At 38.7% G+C, this 20453-nt stretch overlaps 1 protein-coding gene across 1 annotated transcript; it reads left to right on the top strand.

Moving 5' to 3' along the window:
• Positions 1-2058: 2058 nt before the first annotated feature.
• On the top strand, positions 2059-3917 carry LOC129778498 (neuronal acetylcholine receptor subunit alpha-2-like). Its single transcript, XM_055785423.1, has 8 exons — positions 2059-2185; positions 2244-2398; positions 2471-2515; positions 2583-2692; positions 2759-3147; positions 3202-3354; positions 3415-3599; positions 3656-3917. The coding sequence occupies exons 1-8, from the start codon at positions 2113-2115 to the stop codon at positions 3875-3877; spliced, it is 1332 nt and encodes a 443-aa protein (XP_055641398.1). The 5' UTR covers positions 2059-2112; the 3' UTR covers positions 3878-3917.
• Positions 3918-20453: the final 16536 nt, after the last annotated feature.

Below are 20453 nucleotides of genomic sequence, written 5' to 3' on the forward strand. Positions count from 1 at the left end.
TACCAAGATGGCGTCCGCTACAAAATGGTGGACTAACAATTTTTTTCTCAAAACCCCATCAATATGGGTATCAAATGGAAGGACTTGACTAGCAGTTATTTATGAAAAATCTAAATTTGAATAGTCGCTACCACAAAACGGCGATACATACATTTTTTCAAAACCTTATCAATCTGGGCATCGAATGAAAGGGCTTGACTAGTAGAACACAGTTGTTTATGAAAAATCTAAATTCAATATGGCGACAGTTACAAAAAGGTCAATCACGTTGCCTTCGAATGAAACACAAATTGCTGTATTATTCGAGAATGATTCAAGCAAATGAAACCAAATTTGACATGTGGAGGTTTTGGGGTGCAATAAATGTTTCTATGGTGGTTGGACACTCCTCCATCCCTCTCTAAGAGGGGATCCCATAAAAATAATACCTATATTTCAATCAAACATATTCCAACCAAACATGACAATTGAAAATTTTCGGAAAACTCTGAATATGTTCTACAATTTCATAGTGACAAGCGTTGTTAGTCCATTTGATCTTTGCGCTAACGAAATTAATCTTTGTTCGAAAGTGGAAATTGATTTTAATGTAATAAAACTCACCCCTATAGCTTCTTCTATCTATATGAATAAAAATGGATTGCCGAATTTATCAACACAATTTAAATTTATCAATATAGCAAAACTCGAGAAAGAAATTGTCCGATTTAGGGCTGTCTTTTGGGGGTCTCCGTAGCCATATGGGTTGCGCGTTCGCTTAGTAAGCGATCGATCGTGAGTTCAAAACTCAGGGCCCTCATTGACCATCTTTGTGTTATTACAGAATAACTACGTCCACGCACGCAACAATCATCAGTGATGGAGATCGATCCATGGTCGAAATAAGATCGATTAATCCATACAACTGCTCTGCTCTGCAAGACACATCGGGCTGCTGTTCTATAAATAACTCAACAATGATCAATCAACTGTCTCCGCTGTTCGGTCTAACTGGATAATGGAAGAACAGATAGAAAACTCTTACGCCTAAATAGGCTACTGTGTAAATGTGTACCATATGCAATGGTATAGAAGGGAATACTGGCAAATGGCATCTGTGTAATGTGCTAATTATAGATATGATAAACATGTGACATGTTCACGATTAAAATTCGGCTCTGTTACAGCTAAAATGCTAATGAGTCTAAAATAAACAAAAGGGATAAAAAAAAGGGCTGTCTTTATTCTATCAAATTTTCTGTATCAAACATGTATTCCATGTAACGGAGAAACATGTTATTTGCAAGTGGTTGAAAAATCTTGAACGAGAATTGTGTCTATAAATAATCTGATATTATAATGACGAGTTTTGCTAGAAGTACTCGGAATTTTCTAGTGAAGGTAATTTTAATGGGTAGATAAGAAGATCAATCAATTAACAGTTCTGCGATTGGACCCATGAACATGAAAACGTGAATGCGATAACGAAAAATAAATTTTGGGCGGGACGTAGTGTGCCGGGTTAGCTATTTACTAATAAAAATGACGCAAGTAATACTATGTTAAAACGGCGAAGTTCCTCTAGGAACCTTAGTGCCATTTAAGAAGAAGAAAATATATACTTGATTCAAATTGATTTTCAATAAGGAAAAAAATTATTCAACAAAAAGAACAAACAACGCGAGTACCTCTTAGTCATTCAATGTTATAATGAAAAAAGCGCTGTCTATTTGTGCATACTGCCTTTTTTCTATTTTCAAAATACTCATGTATTTGGGCAAGTATTTCGAATTTGAATAAAAACGAGGTAATGTTCGCTCAGTGAACCATAAAAAAAATATCAAAAAGACGTGGTTATTGATCATTTGGCAGAAATTTACCAATTCCCATTTCCGCATAGTTGGTGAATGATCAAACCTTTATTCGTAATAATGCTGGCTGACTGATACACTACATTGCAAGAAGAATATTTCGATTTGAGCAACACACTGATAATTGAGCGGGCGTTTATCTAAACACTAGCTCCAAATTCCTATCTGTTCACATTTTAGTGCTCTGCGATTCCAGACGGGATCAACAACAACCAGTTTCAATTCAACCGTTGGCCAGAATCATCCCTCTTTTTTTTCCGAGATGCCGTATCCAGATTATTCAAAATATGTTACATCGTGTATACTAATTGTACTTTGTTACTCTCAATTGTCTGGTAAATGTTATGCTAATGAATAGTATCGTGTAATCAATTCACAAAACCACCTCTGCAGAATGTATCGATTGCGATCAGGAACCAAAACACGACGAGGGCCGCCTGAAGAAACAATTGCTGTGTGGTTCTTATGACACGGGATCCCGGCCTGTAAAGGACCCCAAGACAACCGTTGATGTTTCAGTCACACTTTCTTTGATGGGTCATGATTATGTGAGTTTTGCAGGTTTTATTAAATAACCAATAACCAATGGCAGCTTTTACCATTCCGATCTTTTTTTACAGGACGAAGATTACGAGACTCTCAGGGCCAACGTAATGCTTTTAATGGTGAGTAAGCGTCGTTATAGAGGAACATTCAAAGACTACCGGCATCTAATGCTAAACTATCATTCAGCAATGGAAGGACGAGCACCTTATCTGGAATCCACAGGATTTCAAAAACATAACAAAATTGATTGTTAATACCGATGAAATCTGGAAACCTGATCTACAACTGTTTTCATCGTAAGTATCGCAAATGTGTTCACTTTATAATTCAAACATTCTCGACAACCCTCGCCCAAAACGCAGCTATTACAAACCGGACACAAAAGCATCCTGTACGAATCCACGCTGTCACGTACGTAACAACGGAACGGTCGACTGCATCCCGTCGTGTGATTTCTCGGCCCGATGCAATTCCGACTATTCCAATTGGCCGCTAGATTCTCAAAAGTGTCGTCTCTATTACGGAGCGTGGATGGAATCGGCCGCCGAAGTGGATTTTCATTCGGAAGCCAGCCTGCTCCTTTCAACGCAAGCCAATGCGCATAGCCAATGGCGGATGGTTTCGGCAAAATTTTCCAAACAGTCACAGATGGGAAAAACGACTAACGCGACTTATCCGGTGCTCATATATGATTACATCATGGAACGCCATTCGAGTTTCCATCTGGCGGCGCTATTGACGCCCATTTTGCGTATGTATCACCATAAGCTCACACTCCAACAACTGTGATTAATCTTTGTTCCAGTGATAGTATTTCTGAATCTGTTCCTCACATGGCTCGATACCGATTCCATCGAGCGGAAACTTCTCCTCACTGTGTCTGTATTCAGTCACTTCCAGTATATGATGCAGATGCATTGGGCTGTCCCATACAATGGCGAAACCGTACCTGGAATTTGTATGTCACTCAATTACATGCGTCAATAGCTCCCTCGCTGAAGCTCTCATGCCTTTCCAGTGATTTTCTTCCGCAACTCCTTGATCATAACGACTCTGCTGGTAATACATTCAATGATCGGAACATCACTGAAGCGAATTGAATGCAACCCTCCGGCATTTGTAACTTTGATCGCGGGCACCATAGCCACCAACAAATTTGGGGAGTTGATTTTCGCTGGAGATTATATGAATGTCGAGTACAAGGTATGATTCGTACATGATAGATCACCTGACGAGAATACTTATGTGTTGTATTGCAGAAAACGGAACTTGCTCGCAGCGCCAATGTAGACCACGAGGAAAACAGGAAAACCTGGAAGTCGTTCAGCAAAATAGTGGACCGCACTCTGTTTCTTGTATTCTTCTGTTCATATGCAACGTCTTTCTTCGTGTATGTCCCATTGCAATATGTTCGCCAGGAAGAATTTGAATTAACATTGTTCGAATTTGTACTAGACAGCGCAATTGTAACATATGTGTAAACTGTGCGATTCACGACAAATATTCAATCCAAACTGACAGTGACAATAAAATATTTTTGTTTGTGAATAAATTTCGTTAAACAAAAAAAAATACTTGCCGATTTTGGGTAACGCCATATCCAATTACTTCGGTTACCTGAAAAATTAAAAGGGTGATGCTCAAGACTTGGCCGCAGATGAATGGAATGAAATTGGAGAATTTATTCTATAGTAGGAATTTTTGAGGCCCAAAGAGCTTGCGTGTTTTATAGTCAAATGGGAATCGTAGATCATTTATGTTCGACCGGAATATTATTTAGCTATCTTGGAGCAGCGGATCTTAGATGACCAATCGATTCTTGACGTAGGACTACGTCTTTGATTTCTATATAGGTGGGTAACTCTACGAAAAATGTAACGTTTATTAAGAGTTTTCAAATGCACATTACTCAGAATCTTTTCTACCATATATATTATGATATACTATTAAACAACGAAACTGGTTACGAAAAAGGGTTGTATTTTAAAAATTACGAAACAACGATATGCTCCTCTTCAATATGCTCCTCATGGCTCCTCACACACCTTTTCTATTGTTTGTAGCAGTACTGAAACTTTTCTTTTGTGATGGCGTTCAAAAGCCGCGTCGCTTTTTCCTTCGCCTCTTCCAAGGACTGAAATCGGGTACCTTTCAACACGGATTTGATCTTGGGGAATAGAAAAAAGTCACATGGGGCTAGATCTGGCGAGTATGGGGCATGTTCGAGCACTGGAATGCCTGGAACACGACATTAGTCATATTAACGTTACATGACAGTGTTACAAGCACTCCAACTGTGAAAAGAAGAAATCTACAATTATTAAGCACTGTATGCACCTTACAACTTCAAGCTACCGAACGCACTATTCGTTTTTCCTCCCACCCCTCTAGGGCGCCCTTCAGGCGCGCAGTCTCGTCATTTACCTCGTATACCATTAGACGGCAAATTTATCCAGCCATTTTTTCGCCTGAGACATCAAAAGTAAAAATAATAAAACAAATGAGCAATTTAACAAATGAAAGAGGTATGTTTTGCGAGTGGAAGCAAAGAACGGTGAACGGTGTGGATTTGAGTTATTTTCTTGGGGGAAACTTTTTTATGCGGTCCCTATCTACCAAAAAAAACGTTTTTTTCAAATTGTGTATCGAACACGATTTTTTAAAGCTACTGGTGAAGTTTCGCACGATTTTTTTTTGCGATATTTTTTGCGCGGTCCCTATCCCCGCACAAAAAAAAGGTTTGCCTGTATTATGCATTCTTTATTTCAACTTCGTTCCCATGAATGTTGTATGGTACACAAAATTGTGTGCAATAATTCGTTCTATAAAACGAATTTACAAGACCTTTTTCGAATGTAAACATGTAGTAGTAATCAAATGTAAGATGCATCACTCAAATTTCAAGCAAGATTTCACCAAAGCAACGAGGAAAGTGTCACCCATACAGTGATCGTTCGATAAGTGGGCCGGAAAATCAATACGGCTATCGAATTTTACTCGCTAACTGGACTGCTAAACAGCAGAAGCAATACTTCAAATTGAAGATGACATCAATTATCGATGCATAGCTGCTTACGCCCTGTTATAGATAAGTCCAGTTGAAGATAGTAGATCAATGATACAATAAAATGATCAATACTAGGAGAATGGCAGCGATTATCATGCGTGGATTTATTGAGATGGGCATTACATCGCATCACAAAAATGAAACGAAATGAATAAATAATAATCATCATGACTCATATTCATAATTCTCAATGACTCAATTCCTCCTATGATAGAATGAACAGTAGAACCAAGACGACTTGATTGTGATAGTCTGCAAACGAACATTATTTCACCGAAAAAGCTACTGCTCCCGATGCCTTAGAATAAGACTAATACCATAGCTATCCATTAAAAATAAAGCAACTTTATAATTTAATGTGTATTTTACCTCAAAATATCACGAAATTGTAAGTATTTTCAACTTGTGTTTTGTTTCTTCCCAATAAACTTCATATTCAGTGTAATCAATGACGGTATATTTCTTCTGTTTACCGATCCACTTCATCTACCATTCCACCCTGTTATGTGTCACACTGATATTCATCAATCATTTTCAGTTAGACAGTTGCACTTCCTGCGAGAAGCTAATATTCTTTTTTTGTTCGTTACAAGCCGTTTGACGGTTATGAGTACATATAACAAACGGCCCTTTTCAGGGCTACTATTTGGAGTTTCAAAAGAGTCGAACTAGCAAATTTCTGAACAATGAAAAGAATTACATTTTTATAAAAAACAATCGCTCTGAACAATCACAGTCCTACGTCAAACTTCCGTCCGTGATCCTAGGCTCAGAGCCTTTTACTTTTTTGTCAATTAACTTAATCATTTATCATCATCATCTAACTCATCATCATTTTCAATGTTCCTCGTTTACGTCGCGCACGTGGCGTGTGAATGCGAAAGCCTTAGTTGTACAGAGAGCGAAGAAAATTTTTAGGTGATTTTCGAAATGTGAAAACTATGTAAAAAATCAACGCATGAAGATGCGATATATTAGGCTGTCACAAAAGTCCTGCGGTATTTCCGTGAGGTGTCGTTGTAAGCGCGTAGTTCTAGTTGTATTCATTGTTGGAAAGGTATTTTTGCGCGCTATAATATAGTCCTTGACAGTGTTTTGTTTGGTTAAGTCGTTCGTGAGTTATAGTGTCACAAATATGGAGCAAAATAAAGAGAAAATCCGACATATTTCACAGTACTACTATGACAAAGGCAAAAATGCATCTCAAGCTGCCAATAAAATTTGTGCAGTTTATGGACCCGATACAGTTTCCATTTCCACCGCACAACGATGGTTTCAACGTTTTCGTTCTGGTGTAGAGGTCGTTGAAGATGCTCCACGCTCCGGAAGGCCTGTCGTCGAAAATTGCGACAAAATCGCTGAATTAGCCGAGAAAGACCGGCATAGTAGCAGCCGTAGCATCGGCCAAGAGCTGGGGATAAGTCATCAAACCGTTATTAACCATTTGAAGAAGCTTGGATTCACAAAGAAGCTCGATGTATGGGTGCCACACATGTTGACGCAAAAAACATCTTTGACCGTATCGACGCATGTGAATCGCTGCTGAATCGCAACAAAATCGACCCGTTTCTGAAGCGGATGGTGACTGGCGATGAAAAGTGGGTCACTTACGACAACGTGAAGCGCAAACGGTCGCGGTCGAAGCCCGCTGAAGCGGCTCAGACGGTGGCCAAGCCCTCATTAACGGCCAGGAAGGTTCCGCTGTGTGTTTGGTGGGATTGTCAAGGAATAATCTATTATGAGCTGCTTCCCTATGGCCAAACGCTCAATTTGGACCTGTACTGCCAACAACTGGACCGCTTGAAGGTAGCACTCATGAAGAAGAGCCCATCTTTGATAAACAGAGGCCGCATTGTCTTCGAACAGGACAACGCCAGGCCACACACTTCTTTGGTGACGCGCCAGAAGCTCCGGGAGCTCGGATGGGAGGTTCTTTTGCATCTGCCGTATAGTCCGGACCTTGCACCAAGTGACTACCACCTGTTTTTGTCCATGGCGAACGAGCTAGGTAGTCAGAAGCTAGCCACAAAAGAGGCCTGTGAAAATTGGCTATCCGAGTTTTTTGCCAATAAGGAAGCGAGCTTCTATAACAGGAGTATTATGAAGTTGGCATCTCGTTGAGAACAAGTCATCGAACAAACCGGCGCATATTTGACTTATATATATGATTATAACTAATTTTATGAACAAATGAAAATTCAAAAAAAATACCGCAGGACTTTTTTGACAGCCTAATATATCATTTTGAAGCTTCAACTTTCGTGTTTTGAAATACCGGGAAATAAAAAATCGATTTCATCCTGTTTTCTAAACATTTCTTGCTAACCAACTCAATAGTAAATCCAATTAAACTTATCAAGCAGCTTGATTAAAAACAAGAAGTGGGTTACATCTGTGATACAACCGGAAGGTAGACGTAGGACTACTGTTGGCTCGGTAATAATTTATTTGAAATTGCATCTGAATCATGTCTAAATGAATGAGTGAATGAATATTTTGAAAAATTGCTGAATGTTTTTCTTGTTAGTGTGTGGTTTTATGAGTATAAGTATGGAATTGTTATTATCATAAAATTCAACTCGTTCGAACTTGTTGGTGGTCCCGAAACGAACCGATGGAATTTGAGTGGCCTTATAAAAGCAACTGAAGATGTTTGAAACATGATTCATTTTTGTTTCCGTGAGAATAACACGAGATTGTTCATGATCACTCCATGCGCAGAATATAAACTGAGGGCGCCACTTCACGGCGAAAACTAAATAAAGTCTACATAATCTTGCATAAGATTCATTTCATTGTTATCGTTATGTGGCAATTTTTCCTGATTGTTCCATGCGAAAGCAGAACAGAAACTGATTCTATTGACGAATTTACGTTAGATTTACAACCAGATGGCGCAGCGAGTAAAATGATGATGTTTTGTTTTTTTTGTCGTTCAAATTTTTTAGAAAAATCAGAATTTATCTTCAAATTCCTCCGTTGATCGGATTTGTGTACGGATGAGACAGAGAAGGATCGCCAAGCGATAATTTTCCCGTGATTATACTCATTTGAACAATTATCATACCGACAGCAAGCGTTTTAAGGGCCAATGCAGCAAATGTCTGTATATTATGATGCATATCGTACAAATATTTATAAGCAGGGAACAAAGCGCCGATTTTTATTCGATCAGTTGTTTTTGAATGTCCCCTACTTATTCATTAAATTTATCAGGTGTAATACATATTTTAGATTAATGTGGGTTAATTGTATATGCGATAAAAGATGTTATGATTTGTAAATGCTTGTGGTACAGTAGTTTGCTTCCGAAGAATAGCAGCATAAAGGACATTGGAAAACCGCCAGCAAGTAACTTTTAACGACCAAAAAAAAACAGGACCACCGGTAACGTAAAGAAGAAAACATCGAATAAAAAAGTCTGGTGCATGAGAATATACACACAGATATGATATGAAATTGATAGCAAGAATTTTTATGTTATCCGGATGGTCAATATTTACCAGTTTTCGCATGGAGTATAGCGTTTCACCAATCGATGGAAAATAAATACTATACAGTAATCTTCCGAATATACATATTTCAGTTTTTGCGGAATGTTTCTTCAGGAAAGAAATGAAGTTCTAATGTAAGTCCGAAAGAACTTTTCACACCATCAAATAACGTTACGTTCCAGATTGTATCCATTACTTCTCCCAACAAAACGTTTTTAACCCTAATATACTCGTGCAAATGGTCTCCCAGACCGACAATCAATAATTTTGTTTTAAAGAGGATGAAATAAATCACTTTAAAAACTGAGTTAAGGCGAAGAACACATATTAATAGATTATCACGTATTCTGCAAGGAATATTGAACAGCTTTTTTTCTGTTAAGAACTTAATAACAGAAAAGGTTACAATTATGATTTTTTTGGGTTATATTGAAATAATTTTAATATAAGTTAAGAAAGAGTAAGCACAGGTCGGACTCGATTATCCGGAATTTTAGACTCGACCATCCGGAGTATTTTGGTTTTGATTTTTTTTATTGAAAGTTTTGAACAATTTGTTAATATACTTTATAAATATGGTTATTTGAACAAATTTGTACGAAGCTAGATAGAGGAGAGAGCTGGAAAAGGGGTTGGTCTATACAACTGGTTTCGATTATCTGCAGTAAATTTATATACGTTGGCAATTCCAAATTTAAATGAATACATCGATTTAATATTTAAACATACCTAATATGATAATTTGATGAAACATGGATGTAGTTAGGATGAGCAGTGTCTTTTTAGTATGTTTTAATTCAATAGTTATCAACAGTGCATCATATGATCATTCGAATAATCATGGATGTAGTAAGAAAAAGGAAAAGTTGGGGTAGGAGTGTTGAGATTGTTGCAAAGAATACAAAATAAGTGATTAATCTTTGAATCCGCTTGGATAGTCCTTTGATTTATTGGATTCTCAAAAGATGTCTATTTCGCATCTTCATATGTTACGATATTATCGCAGAATAGATTTAATTTAATTTAATTTCTTTCTTGAAAATTATTATTTATTTTGGTTTAAAAATAAATTCATGAGTAACGATGTGCATTAGAGTGCCAATGAGAATGGTCATCTCAAATTTACGAATGGGACTTCCTGAAAAAAAAATTATTACCTCGAAAAAATACACTATACAACATTTTAGCTCCTGGATGCCAAGCTTTTGCTTGTATTTGCTTGATCATTTGAATAATATTTTGGTTCATGAGCTGTAACAGGGCAATGTTTTTTTTTCGAATTTCAAAACATTATTCCTCCCCCATGGGGCGCTAGTCAATTTGTGGCTAAGATACTGCATTGTACAAATAAGTCAGTGCAAATCATAGTTATTTTACGTTTACCGAGAGATTTCCTTCTAATTTACTTATTTACTTAATAAAATCAACATTCCGTTTCATCTCTAGTCGAGAGTGAGCAGTATGAGAAACTGATCATCCATTGCAGACCATTGGACAAAACGATTTCTTCAAAGATTTGGTGTTTTTTGCGAAAGCCATCAAAGTCCAGCGTGGATACAACCAGGTTACAAAACTAGAGGGACGAGATCTAGCTTCATGAGGATGCATCGTATGCCTTTTCGAAATTTACAACAAATCAGTCTAGCCAGCAAGTAATCAACTTGGATGATGCCTACACACGTTATTAATGATTTTTTCACTCGCTACCAATGATAAATTGTAGATTTTTGATACAAGTTATCTCAAAAGCTTATTTCAATAAGTGCATGGCCCCATAGGCTGCGAACTTGTGCCTCCACTATTGGACAAAAATTCGCTTTTGACCATTTGTATTATAATAAATATTGGACAAGCAAAACTCGAAGCATTTATAGATTGCGTTACGAAGGTTATATATAGTTACTATTTAGTAAGCAAACTGAACCCTATTGGCTTTCCTTTTAAAAGTTATTAGACGACAACTGTTAGGTGCGCACCTGCGAGCATTAGCACATCGAAAAGTTATATTTTCATCGCATCGCATTTTTGCCTTGCGATTCAATTCTTTTCTGAGAGCGACACCAGTCTATCACAAAGCGATTCGATCCAAAGCTCGGAGGCTAAGCACCCAATCGGATCAGGAAACGAAAGTAAAGCGACGGCAGAAACTAACGAACGAATCATAAAATGATACAAGCTAGCATCGATGAACACGCGCACAAATACCAAACGATGACTCTCACGCTGTGTTCATTCAGTGTTTTCGTTGACACGTCAGTTTTCTGTTTCATCAGTGTTTTAAAACATATTATTGTGTGCGTTGAATGAATCAAATAAGAGAATTGAACGAGCGCTCGTTGATACGATTGGAACCATCCTTGCTGAAGACATTTAATGGTTAAAACGAATCTAAATAGAAATAGAATGATTAATCACGACCGATTCTTGCTTTTCAGTGCGTAGAATAAACAAACATCATCACTTTTGTGGTTCAGAACTCTAATGTAAGTGTCGCATGAGCTGATTCAGCTTTGTGTAAATTCGTCAATTGGATTGCATCACGGGAGCACCAAGTCGCATGCGCAAATGCTAATATTGCTTCGCTTGGACGCATTCACACGCAAACAATTTTTCATGACTGTCCCATGCGAAAGCAGAACTAGATATGTGCCATCCGCTCATGAGCTGTTCATTCGAATCGCTTCATCATAGTGAGCGGATTCGGATCGGCTTGCAATCAAAAAAACGCAGCTCATCAGCTCATTACGGAGCTAGAGCTGATGAGCTGATGAGCTGCTGAGCTGATGAGCTGTTGAGCTGTTGAGCTGATGAGCCATTGAGCTGTGGAGCTGATGAGCTGTTGAGCTGTTGAGCTGAAGAGCTGTTGAGCTGTTGAGCTGTTGAGCTGCTGAGCTGTTGAGCTGTTGAGCTGTTGAGTTGCATAACTGTGGAGCGCAAAAGCCACAAAGAGTGTGAATTGCGAGACGCGAAAGGATTTTTCGTCTCCCGCGCTTCATGGCATGACGTCAGTTTGTTTTCGTGTATCTCTCTTCGTACTTTAGCTTTAGCAGAGATGTCAGATAGGAAAAAAGGTTTTTGTTTTGAAGATATTCAATCGTTCGTTACTTCATTAAATTTTTCTTATATGGCCAAACAAAATAATACACATTATTATATGCTTGTAAATAAATTTAATATATTACATTGTTATTTAAACATTACTATGGAAACACATACATTTATTTCCGCGTGCTGAATCAAAACAATTCAGAAAACCACCCGGCATTAATGTTGATGATTGATACTGGTCCTTTTGTTAACTTTGTGACCGCGAATAATTATTTCTCGTTGCACCTATTAGTGGATTTATTTTTATATCCTCGGATGCAAAAAAAAAATCTTGATGGTTTTTTTTTTCAAAAAACGTTGTCTCGGCCAATATTCCTGGAGGCATTCTATTTGGCTACTGCTGGTTTTTCTGTTGTTTAAGTTCAGCATATCCTAAGCATCTTCTATTTTTTTTTTCCAAAATATATTTTTTATTAAGGCACATGTGGCGTTAGCCTGACGGGGCCGGGAGTCCAATATTTTGACAATTTTTGTCTTACAACTATGTTAGTAATATGTAACCGATTACTCGCGGTTGGCTCGAGGTTAGTATTACAAGTGTTCTCATAATTGGTATGTTGCAGTCTTCGATGCTCTATACGTGTGCCCGACACGGGCTACTTCCTATTGGGATGCAGCTGACCATTAATCAGCAACGCCCCCCTAGTCTGTACCTCATATCTAGCGTGGTGCGTCTTTCTCGACTCGAGGAATCCAGGATAGAATGGTCACTAGCCGGCGCAATCATCAGTTCGTGTAGAGTTGTCATGAGCGGTACAACCTTTGGCTCTTGTTGAATGATCAGTGGACTGCACAACCTTCGGCCCGTGCATCTGTAAAGAGTGTGTGTATGTATTGCCGCGACTAAGTAAAAGTTTATCGATCGGATAGGAGGGATATGAAACGGGGACACAACGAAGGAAACATCATTAAACGTTGACATCGGCGTTTCTGAGGAACAGGTATAGATGAAGCAGAAGATCAGGATCCCGGCTACCTAAGATATCCCGGACGGGGATATCCGATTGTCTGCCTTTTGCTCTCAGTGCTCTAGAGAGCTGAGAGCGAGCAGCATGGAACCGGATACACGACCAGACAACATGCTCGATGTCGTGGTAGCCATCGCCACAATCACAAAGATTGTTTGCTGCGAGCCCAATGCGATAGAGATGCGCGTTTAGGTTGTAGTGATTGGACATAAGCCGAGATATCACGCGAATGAAATCACGACCGACATTCAATCCCTTAAACCAAGCTTTCGTCGAAACCTTAGGGATAATCGTGTGTAACCAGCGACCGAACTCATCTTCACTCCACATGCGCTGCCAACTAACGAGTGTGTCCTGACGAGGAATGTGAAAAAATTCATTATAGGCAATTTGCCTTTCAAAAAGTGTGCCTTCTGAAGCGCCCACCTTAGCTAGCGAGTCCGCTTTCTCATTCCCCGGAATCGAGCAATGAGAGGGAACCCATGCTAAGGTAATCTTGAATAATTTTTCGACCAAAACACTCAATAGATGTCTTATTCTTGTTAGGAAATAAGATGAGCGTTTATCAACTTTCATTGAGCGGATTGCCTCTATTGAGCTGAGACTGTCTGAAAAAATAAAATAATGGTCGATGGGCAGTGTTTCAATGATCCCTAGAGCATAGTATATCGCACCCATTTCTGCGACATACACGGAACAAGGATCTTTGAGTTTGAAAGAGGCACTGGAATTTTCATTAAAGATGCCGAAGCCAGTGGACCCGTTTATGTATGAACCGTCAGTAAAGAACATTTTATCAGATCCAACTTTCCCAAATTTTTCCGAAAATATCGACGGAATAACATTGGAGCGTAGGTGATCTGGTATTCCATGGATTTTTTGTCGCATGGACAGATAAAAAATGACAGAGGAATTGCAAAAGTATGGGAAGCAAACTTGGTTGGAGATGCCTGGTGAAGGGTGCACGTCGTGGGTAAGGTACTCATGGTATAAAGACATAAAACTTGACTGAGGAGTCAGTTGGAGTAGATTTTCGAAGTTATCAATCACCAATGGATTCATGATCTTGCAACGGATGAGAAATCTGTAGGATAATTCTGTGAACCGAAGAGTAAGCGGGGGTACTCCTGCCAAAACTTCGAGACTCATCGTATGTGTCGAATGCAAACACCCCATGGCTATACGCAAGCAACGATATTGTATCCTCTCCAGCTTGAGAATATGAATCCTGGCAGCTGATCGGAAGCAAAAACTGCCATATTCTAACACTGACAATATCGTTGTTTTGTACAACAGAATGAGGTCTCCTGGATGGGCACCCCACCATGTTCCGGTTATTGTTTGGAGAAAATTGATTCTTTGCTGGCATTTCTGTTTCAAATACGCAATGTGTCTCCCCCAGGTACATTTAGAATCATCTTCTATGTTAGATTTCAGCATTCAGTATTTGTTGTATATTATATTATTAGAATTCATATCAGTTTTAGTTTTTGTACAATTACGAATTAAATTCGTTTATTTTTTGCTTTCCGTCTATTAAAAAAATGCAGACTATGCAATGTCCCATGGTGATTACGTTTCATATGCAATTGTGTGGACAACTGCAAAATTCAACTGAGCTAAAGAGCTGTTCCAAATGAGCAGCTCACTTGTATGAGCTGAACGGCTGGGAGCCGCTCACCATGATGAGCTGATTTGCCCATCTCTAAGCAGAACAGAAACTGATCCGAGTAAAAGTACTCACGCCTTGCATGTGTCCGTTATGGTTTCTCAAACACTAATGCAAGCGAGCAAAAGAAGTCGCAGCTTGCATGTATTCGCCATGACGGTTTCTCCAGGTGCCTAGATTTTGCGTCCGTGTTCGGAAACACACTGCGATCACCAATCATCATCAAGCAATGATGATTTCAATAGCTTGCTTTCAAAGCAATTTTTGAGCTATTGAAACGATTTTTTGGACCAATAAGTGACAATCATATAACTCGTTGACATTTTATCTTTCGGATGAAGTGATTATTATACCGCTCCATTCAGCCGGTAAAGAGGTACTAACGTGCAAAACCTTGCACTCCAGCGTCACTCTCTTGTTTTCGAAACTTTGAACTTACACCCTGGTACAGAAATGAAAGACGTAGTCGTACGTCAAAAAACGTTCCTGTAGGATCTTTCCATACCGAAATATTTTTGTTTGAATGAAAAATAACACCTCCGTCTTTGATGATGAATAATTCTGTAAATGATGATCACACCGTAAACTGAAAGTAAGTTTTGGAAACACCAATTAATTATGTACAAAGCTAATTTGTTGCTTTAACAAAAAAAATTATTTGAATTTTTTTCATAGATTTCAAAAAAGTGTAAAAATTAGGGTAGTGTTTTAGAAAATCCTCTGTAATTTTGAAAAATTACTGATGTTAGTAGGTAAATTTTTAGCTTACTTTATCCCCTAAACTACTGTGCTATAACCTTCAAACCTTGTATTGCAATGGTTTTGTATCACAACCACAAATACAAATCTTCCTGATATCATATGAATGTTGTACATTGTGTTGCGTTGCGGTAGTTAGGGCAGATTACAGATATTTCTCAGTAAAAAAATAACAAGAGAGAAGTAAACACTGAAAAATACATTCGATGTATGTTTTATAAAATGTAGTGTAAGCAAATAATGTTGTAAAAGTGTAATTTGCAAGAAAATTTTGACAAAAAGTTTAAAATGGGTCATTTGAACCCTCGTGGTAGGTTTAGTGTTAATGCTAGTCGAATTGGAAAAGTTTCTTGGATTTAACATTGCCGTAGACTTGAGCGTCAAATCGTAAATCGAATGTTTTTCTCATTCGTTTGATCAGCTCCACGACAAAACTACGACAAATATCCTTTGAAATTATCTGCCTTTCGCTGTCGATTGTTCTGATGATTTCTTTTGCTGCTATGCCAACCTAAAATTCTTGTCGCTTTTCAAATGATCTTCATATTTAATAACATTGGACATTGAAACAACGTAAGATTCTTTCAAAATAATTCAAAATAAGAATCTTTCAGCTCTTCATGTAGCATCGTGAATTCATGTTTTTCAGCCTGAAACAAATGATTCAATCTGTTGATCTGGGGCAAAACATATGTCGCACCGTCCGACGCGATTCCTTTCAGACGATCCTTGTAAGGAATTTCGTCCTTGCATTGTAAATGCGTTTATGATCAGCAGCACCAAGCGATACCGTGGCGTAAAAGTCGTCATGTACCTTAATGTTGCTTTGTTCAAGTGTGAGAAATTTCACAAATGGGAAAAATCTGTACCAATCTGTTCTTTTTGACGAAAATCTGTATTCTGTACCGTACAGAATCTATACTAAAAATAACGAAAAAATCTGTTCCATTCCAAATAAATCTGTACGTGTGGCAACACTGATCACAAGTCTCGTCGCACTCCAACTAAACACACGACAAACACGACAAATAGGCCATCATGATGCCTAAAATGCAAAAAAAATGTTGGTAATCCATTATTTTTGGGCGAAACTCAATTTTTTTTCACATGCCTCGGATTGTCCGATTTGGATGAAATATGAACCGTTTTGTTGTAAAATTTGTTGCCATTCCAAAGGTAACTTCATAAATTTCTGGCAAATAGATTTTTACAATACTTCCTTGGTCCTAATTTCTGAATACTCAGGAAGTGTTGCAATGCGAGAAAAAGGTGGTAATCGCTTGGTGTCTGGTTCGGGCTATATGGTAGATGTATTATAACATAAAATTGAAATTGTGTGATCGATATTACACGAGATATTGATCACTGAAGCCAGCTACCGAGAAAATAATGGATTACTTTTCCTCCAACCTAATACCTTGGAAATGAGCTTCTTAAATTGGTCCATAGTGCTCACTTTATGTTCACCTTGCTTGGCCAGCATGTACATAAAACATATACATAAAAGTTCATGTACTTGTACAATAAAGCATGTACATAAAAGTCCAGGGGATTAAGGTCCGAGGAGCTGGGAGGGCACAAAGTCTTCGAGAAAATCAGTCAATTTCCCCCGGACCGCCGGTGCGCTGTCCTGCAGAGTTATCATATCTACAGAATAATCTCTATTTATACACATTTTTCAGATTTTTTGAAACCAAGAATCTGTGAATACAGATTCCAGATTTTTTTTGGTTTTCATACAGATTTGCAAATTTTAATAAAATAACGATCCAATATTAGTTATGGCTTGATCTCAATCATTTTTTCCCATCTCACCGAATGGTCTGAATGAGAGTCATTTTTGCATTCACATGTAGCGTGTAGTACTGCTTTCTCATTTCTCAATCTAAGACGAAAAGATGCAAAAGTCTGCGTCATCGGCTAGCTTTACAATAATTAAATAACACACTAAAGCATAGTGAATGCGAATTTTTACGTGGATACCATCGTCAAATTCATAATAACTATGCCAATCAATGATACTGAAGTTGAGATTATGCTTTAAAATTGAACTTCTCAATTTAACCCTTTGCGGTCGTATTAAAATTCGACATGTGTAAAAGCATAAATAACACAATATTGTAATATAAATAACACAATGGTTTTATGTTTATGTTTAAAAAATATTTGCTATAATTCTTGTAGTTTGTAGTTTTCCATGGTGCTTCTTCAGCGATTACTCGTCTTTGTCGTCTTGACAGATCGCATCGATTGTTCAGACATATTAGCGAAACTACGTTTCAACGCACCTCTTCGAGTGACGCGGCAATCAGAATTTCTCCACCGATCGAATCACCGCACCACCTATGGTGTAAACAATCCGTTGGACGTCTGTTATAGCAAGTTCAACGAAGTGTCTTATATGTTTGACTTTGGTATATCAAAGAATGTGTTTAGGCTTAGACTTAGTAATTAATCATATCTGTACGATTTTGACGTAAGACTACGTCTTTCATTTCTATACCGGGGTGTAAAATCAAAGTTTCGAAAACGAAAGCGTTACGCCGGAGACCGAGATTTTGAGCGTTAATAGCTCCTAAACAACTGAACGAAATGGTATGATAAACACTTCATTCGAAAGATAAAATGTCTACGCGTTATAGACTTGTTACTTTTTCATCCAAAAACTAGTTTCAATAGCCTTAAAATTGCTTTCAAAACAGGCTATTGAAATCACTAATCGGTATATAAGCGAGCGCCGTTCGTAAACGCACTCAGTTATATTGAACAGCTATTGGAGCATGTTGTCGCTGTTGTGATGAAGCTAACTTCGTTTATCATGAAAGCGCGGATGAACGGTGTCACCAAGAGCCTGTTTGTGCACCTTAGGCCAGAAGGGAATCCATCAGGAGGAGAGTGATGCCACGGTTCCGCTTGAAACATCGGAGCAACCGCCACACACACAAACACGCGCGGAACCCTCGTTGCTATCATCGTTGCTGAAAAATAATCTACCAGTTCCCCTGGGAATTGAAAAATACATTCATGTGAAAGAGTTTATTTTAAGGTTTTCTATCCATACAACACTGCAACCAAATACATTTGGTTTTGTGATTTTTCAATCAAGTGTAATTAGCTGGAAAGCTTCTGAAGATTATTCTTCCCCATCAGTAGGATATTTTCGTATCCAATATTGTATGCGCGTGCAACGGAAAATGTTTCGTATCGCGAAAATTATATAATTTTCAATCGATTATTACTCAGTCGCTGAAATTTTCATACTCAGAGTGTTCATTCCCCTCGAGTTTGCCTTCCAAATTGCCATCGTAAACCACACCTTCTCTCGATTCAATCACGCACGAAAAGCATACTTAAGCGATATTCTGGTGGTGAAACCAATTCATTTTTCGTGAGGACATCGACAAGACAACATCGTTACTGAACGAGCTGAACGTGCTGGACGAACTGGACGGCGAGGGATCGAGGAATTCATTACCTGGCCTGACCTGACCTGAAATGCAATCAGTTTGTTTTGACTGTGAGGGAGCGCAGAAAAGCCCATCGATCAGAAGGAGAAGAAAAGGTGACCAAGAGAGTATCAGCATCGAAAAACGGTTCCCCGGGAAGACATCGAAGCAGCCGCCACACACACACACACACACATACGCGCGCGCAGCTTTTTCGTTTGCTGGTTATCGAGAAGAAACCTGAAAAGAAGTGATCGTTGCTGAAAAATAATCTGCCAGTTCCCCTTGGAATTGGAAATTACACTCAAGCGAGTTTATTTTAATGTTTTCTATCCATATAATACTGCGACCGCATACATTTAGTTTTGTGATATGTTAATCAAGTGCAGTTAGCAGGAAAGCTTCTGAAGATTATTCTTCAGAACAAGGTTTTTCGTACCAATATTGGATGCATAAAACCTTGAGCCTCCAACGTAACGCTCTCGTTTTCGAAGTCCCCTAAATATTCATTTATTCATTCATTCAGAATGGATTCAGATTCAACTTCAAACAAATGATCTCTAAATCAACGATAGTCCTACGTCACCCTTGCGGTTATACCATAGATATAACCCACTTCCTGTTTTTTATGTCGAAGATAAACAAACAAATAATGTATACTTCTTTGCTGTGGTGGCTGATAGCATACAAACGACCGCAAAGGGTTAATATAGATTCCGATACAGTTTTTCTGAGAAAAAAACTCAGATGAAAAGATTTTTTGAGACCAAAAACACAGCCACAACCTTCTCCAGAACCTCGGTCTTATAGTAGGCTGACATTGTGCGGCTGTAGCAAGACAAAGAGTTTCTCATCAAAAAAGGCGAACTCCTGACCTGCGTGCCGCGAATGTATCAGTTTGGCTCTGTCCAGCCTCTTCTTCGTTGTAGCCTTCGTTACCCCGTGAACCTTGCGTTTCTTGAACGGCTTGTGTGTAACTTGGTTCCACCGCTGGGAATCACCCATTGTACCCGGAGCACGAATGCACGTCTTACCTTGTTGGATGTTTGACTCTCTCTGACCAGAGCTGCGGTTGTGATAATTGATCGAGCTCGAGACGGCATGTAATATAATATATGGTGAAATATGAGACGGCACGTCTTGCCTCACACAGCTTGTATCCCAGGTCCTTCATCATGGTGTGGGCAGTCCCGATCGACACATCCAGCTCAGCTGCGTATCGAGAGGTTCATTTTTCGACGAACCCGCTCCCTCGCCACTCCGGATCTATCAAATTGAAACACGTCTATTCCGATTTGTATATAACACGAAAGACCCTTTATGCGTGACAATTGTCCCTGTGGTTCCTATGGTCTGACTCTATACATTTATGTCACTACTCTGTTACTAATATTGTTTCACACCGGGAGGGTGGGTTAAGTAGTATTCTACAGCCTCTTTGATAGCTGCCGGCGTCCTCGCCGAACACGGTCGCCTGGATCTCGCACGGTCCTTGGCCGAGCCCGTCTCCCGAGACCCTCGGACTACGACATCGCCTAAATATTCA

The sequence above is a fragment of the Toxorhynchites rutilus genome, chromosome 3 (genome assembly GCF_029784135.1).
Source record: "Toxorhynchites rutilus septentrionalis strain SRP chromosome 3, ASM2978413v1, whole genome shotgun sequence".
NCBI classification, from domain to species: Eukaryota; Metazoa; Arthropoda; class Insecta; order Diptera; family Culicidae; genus Toxorhynchites; species Toxorhynchites rutilus.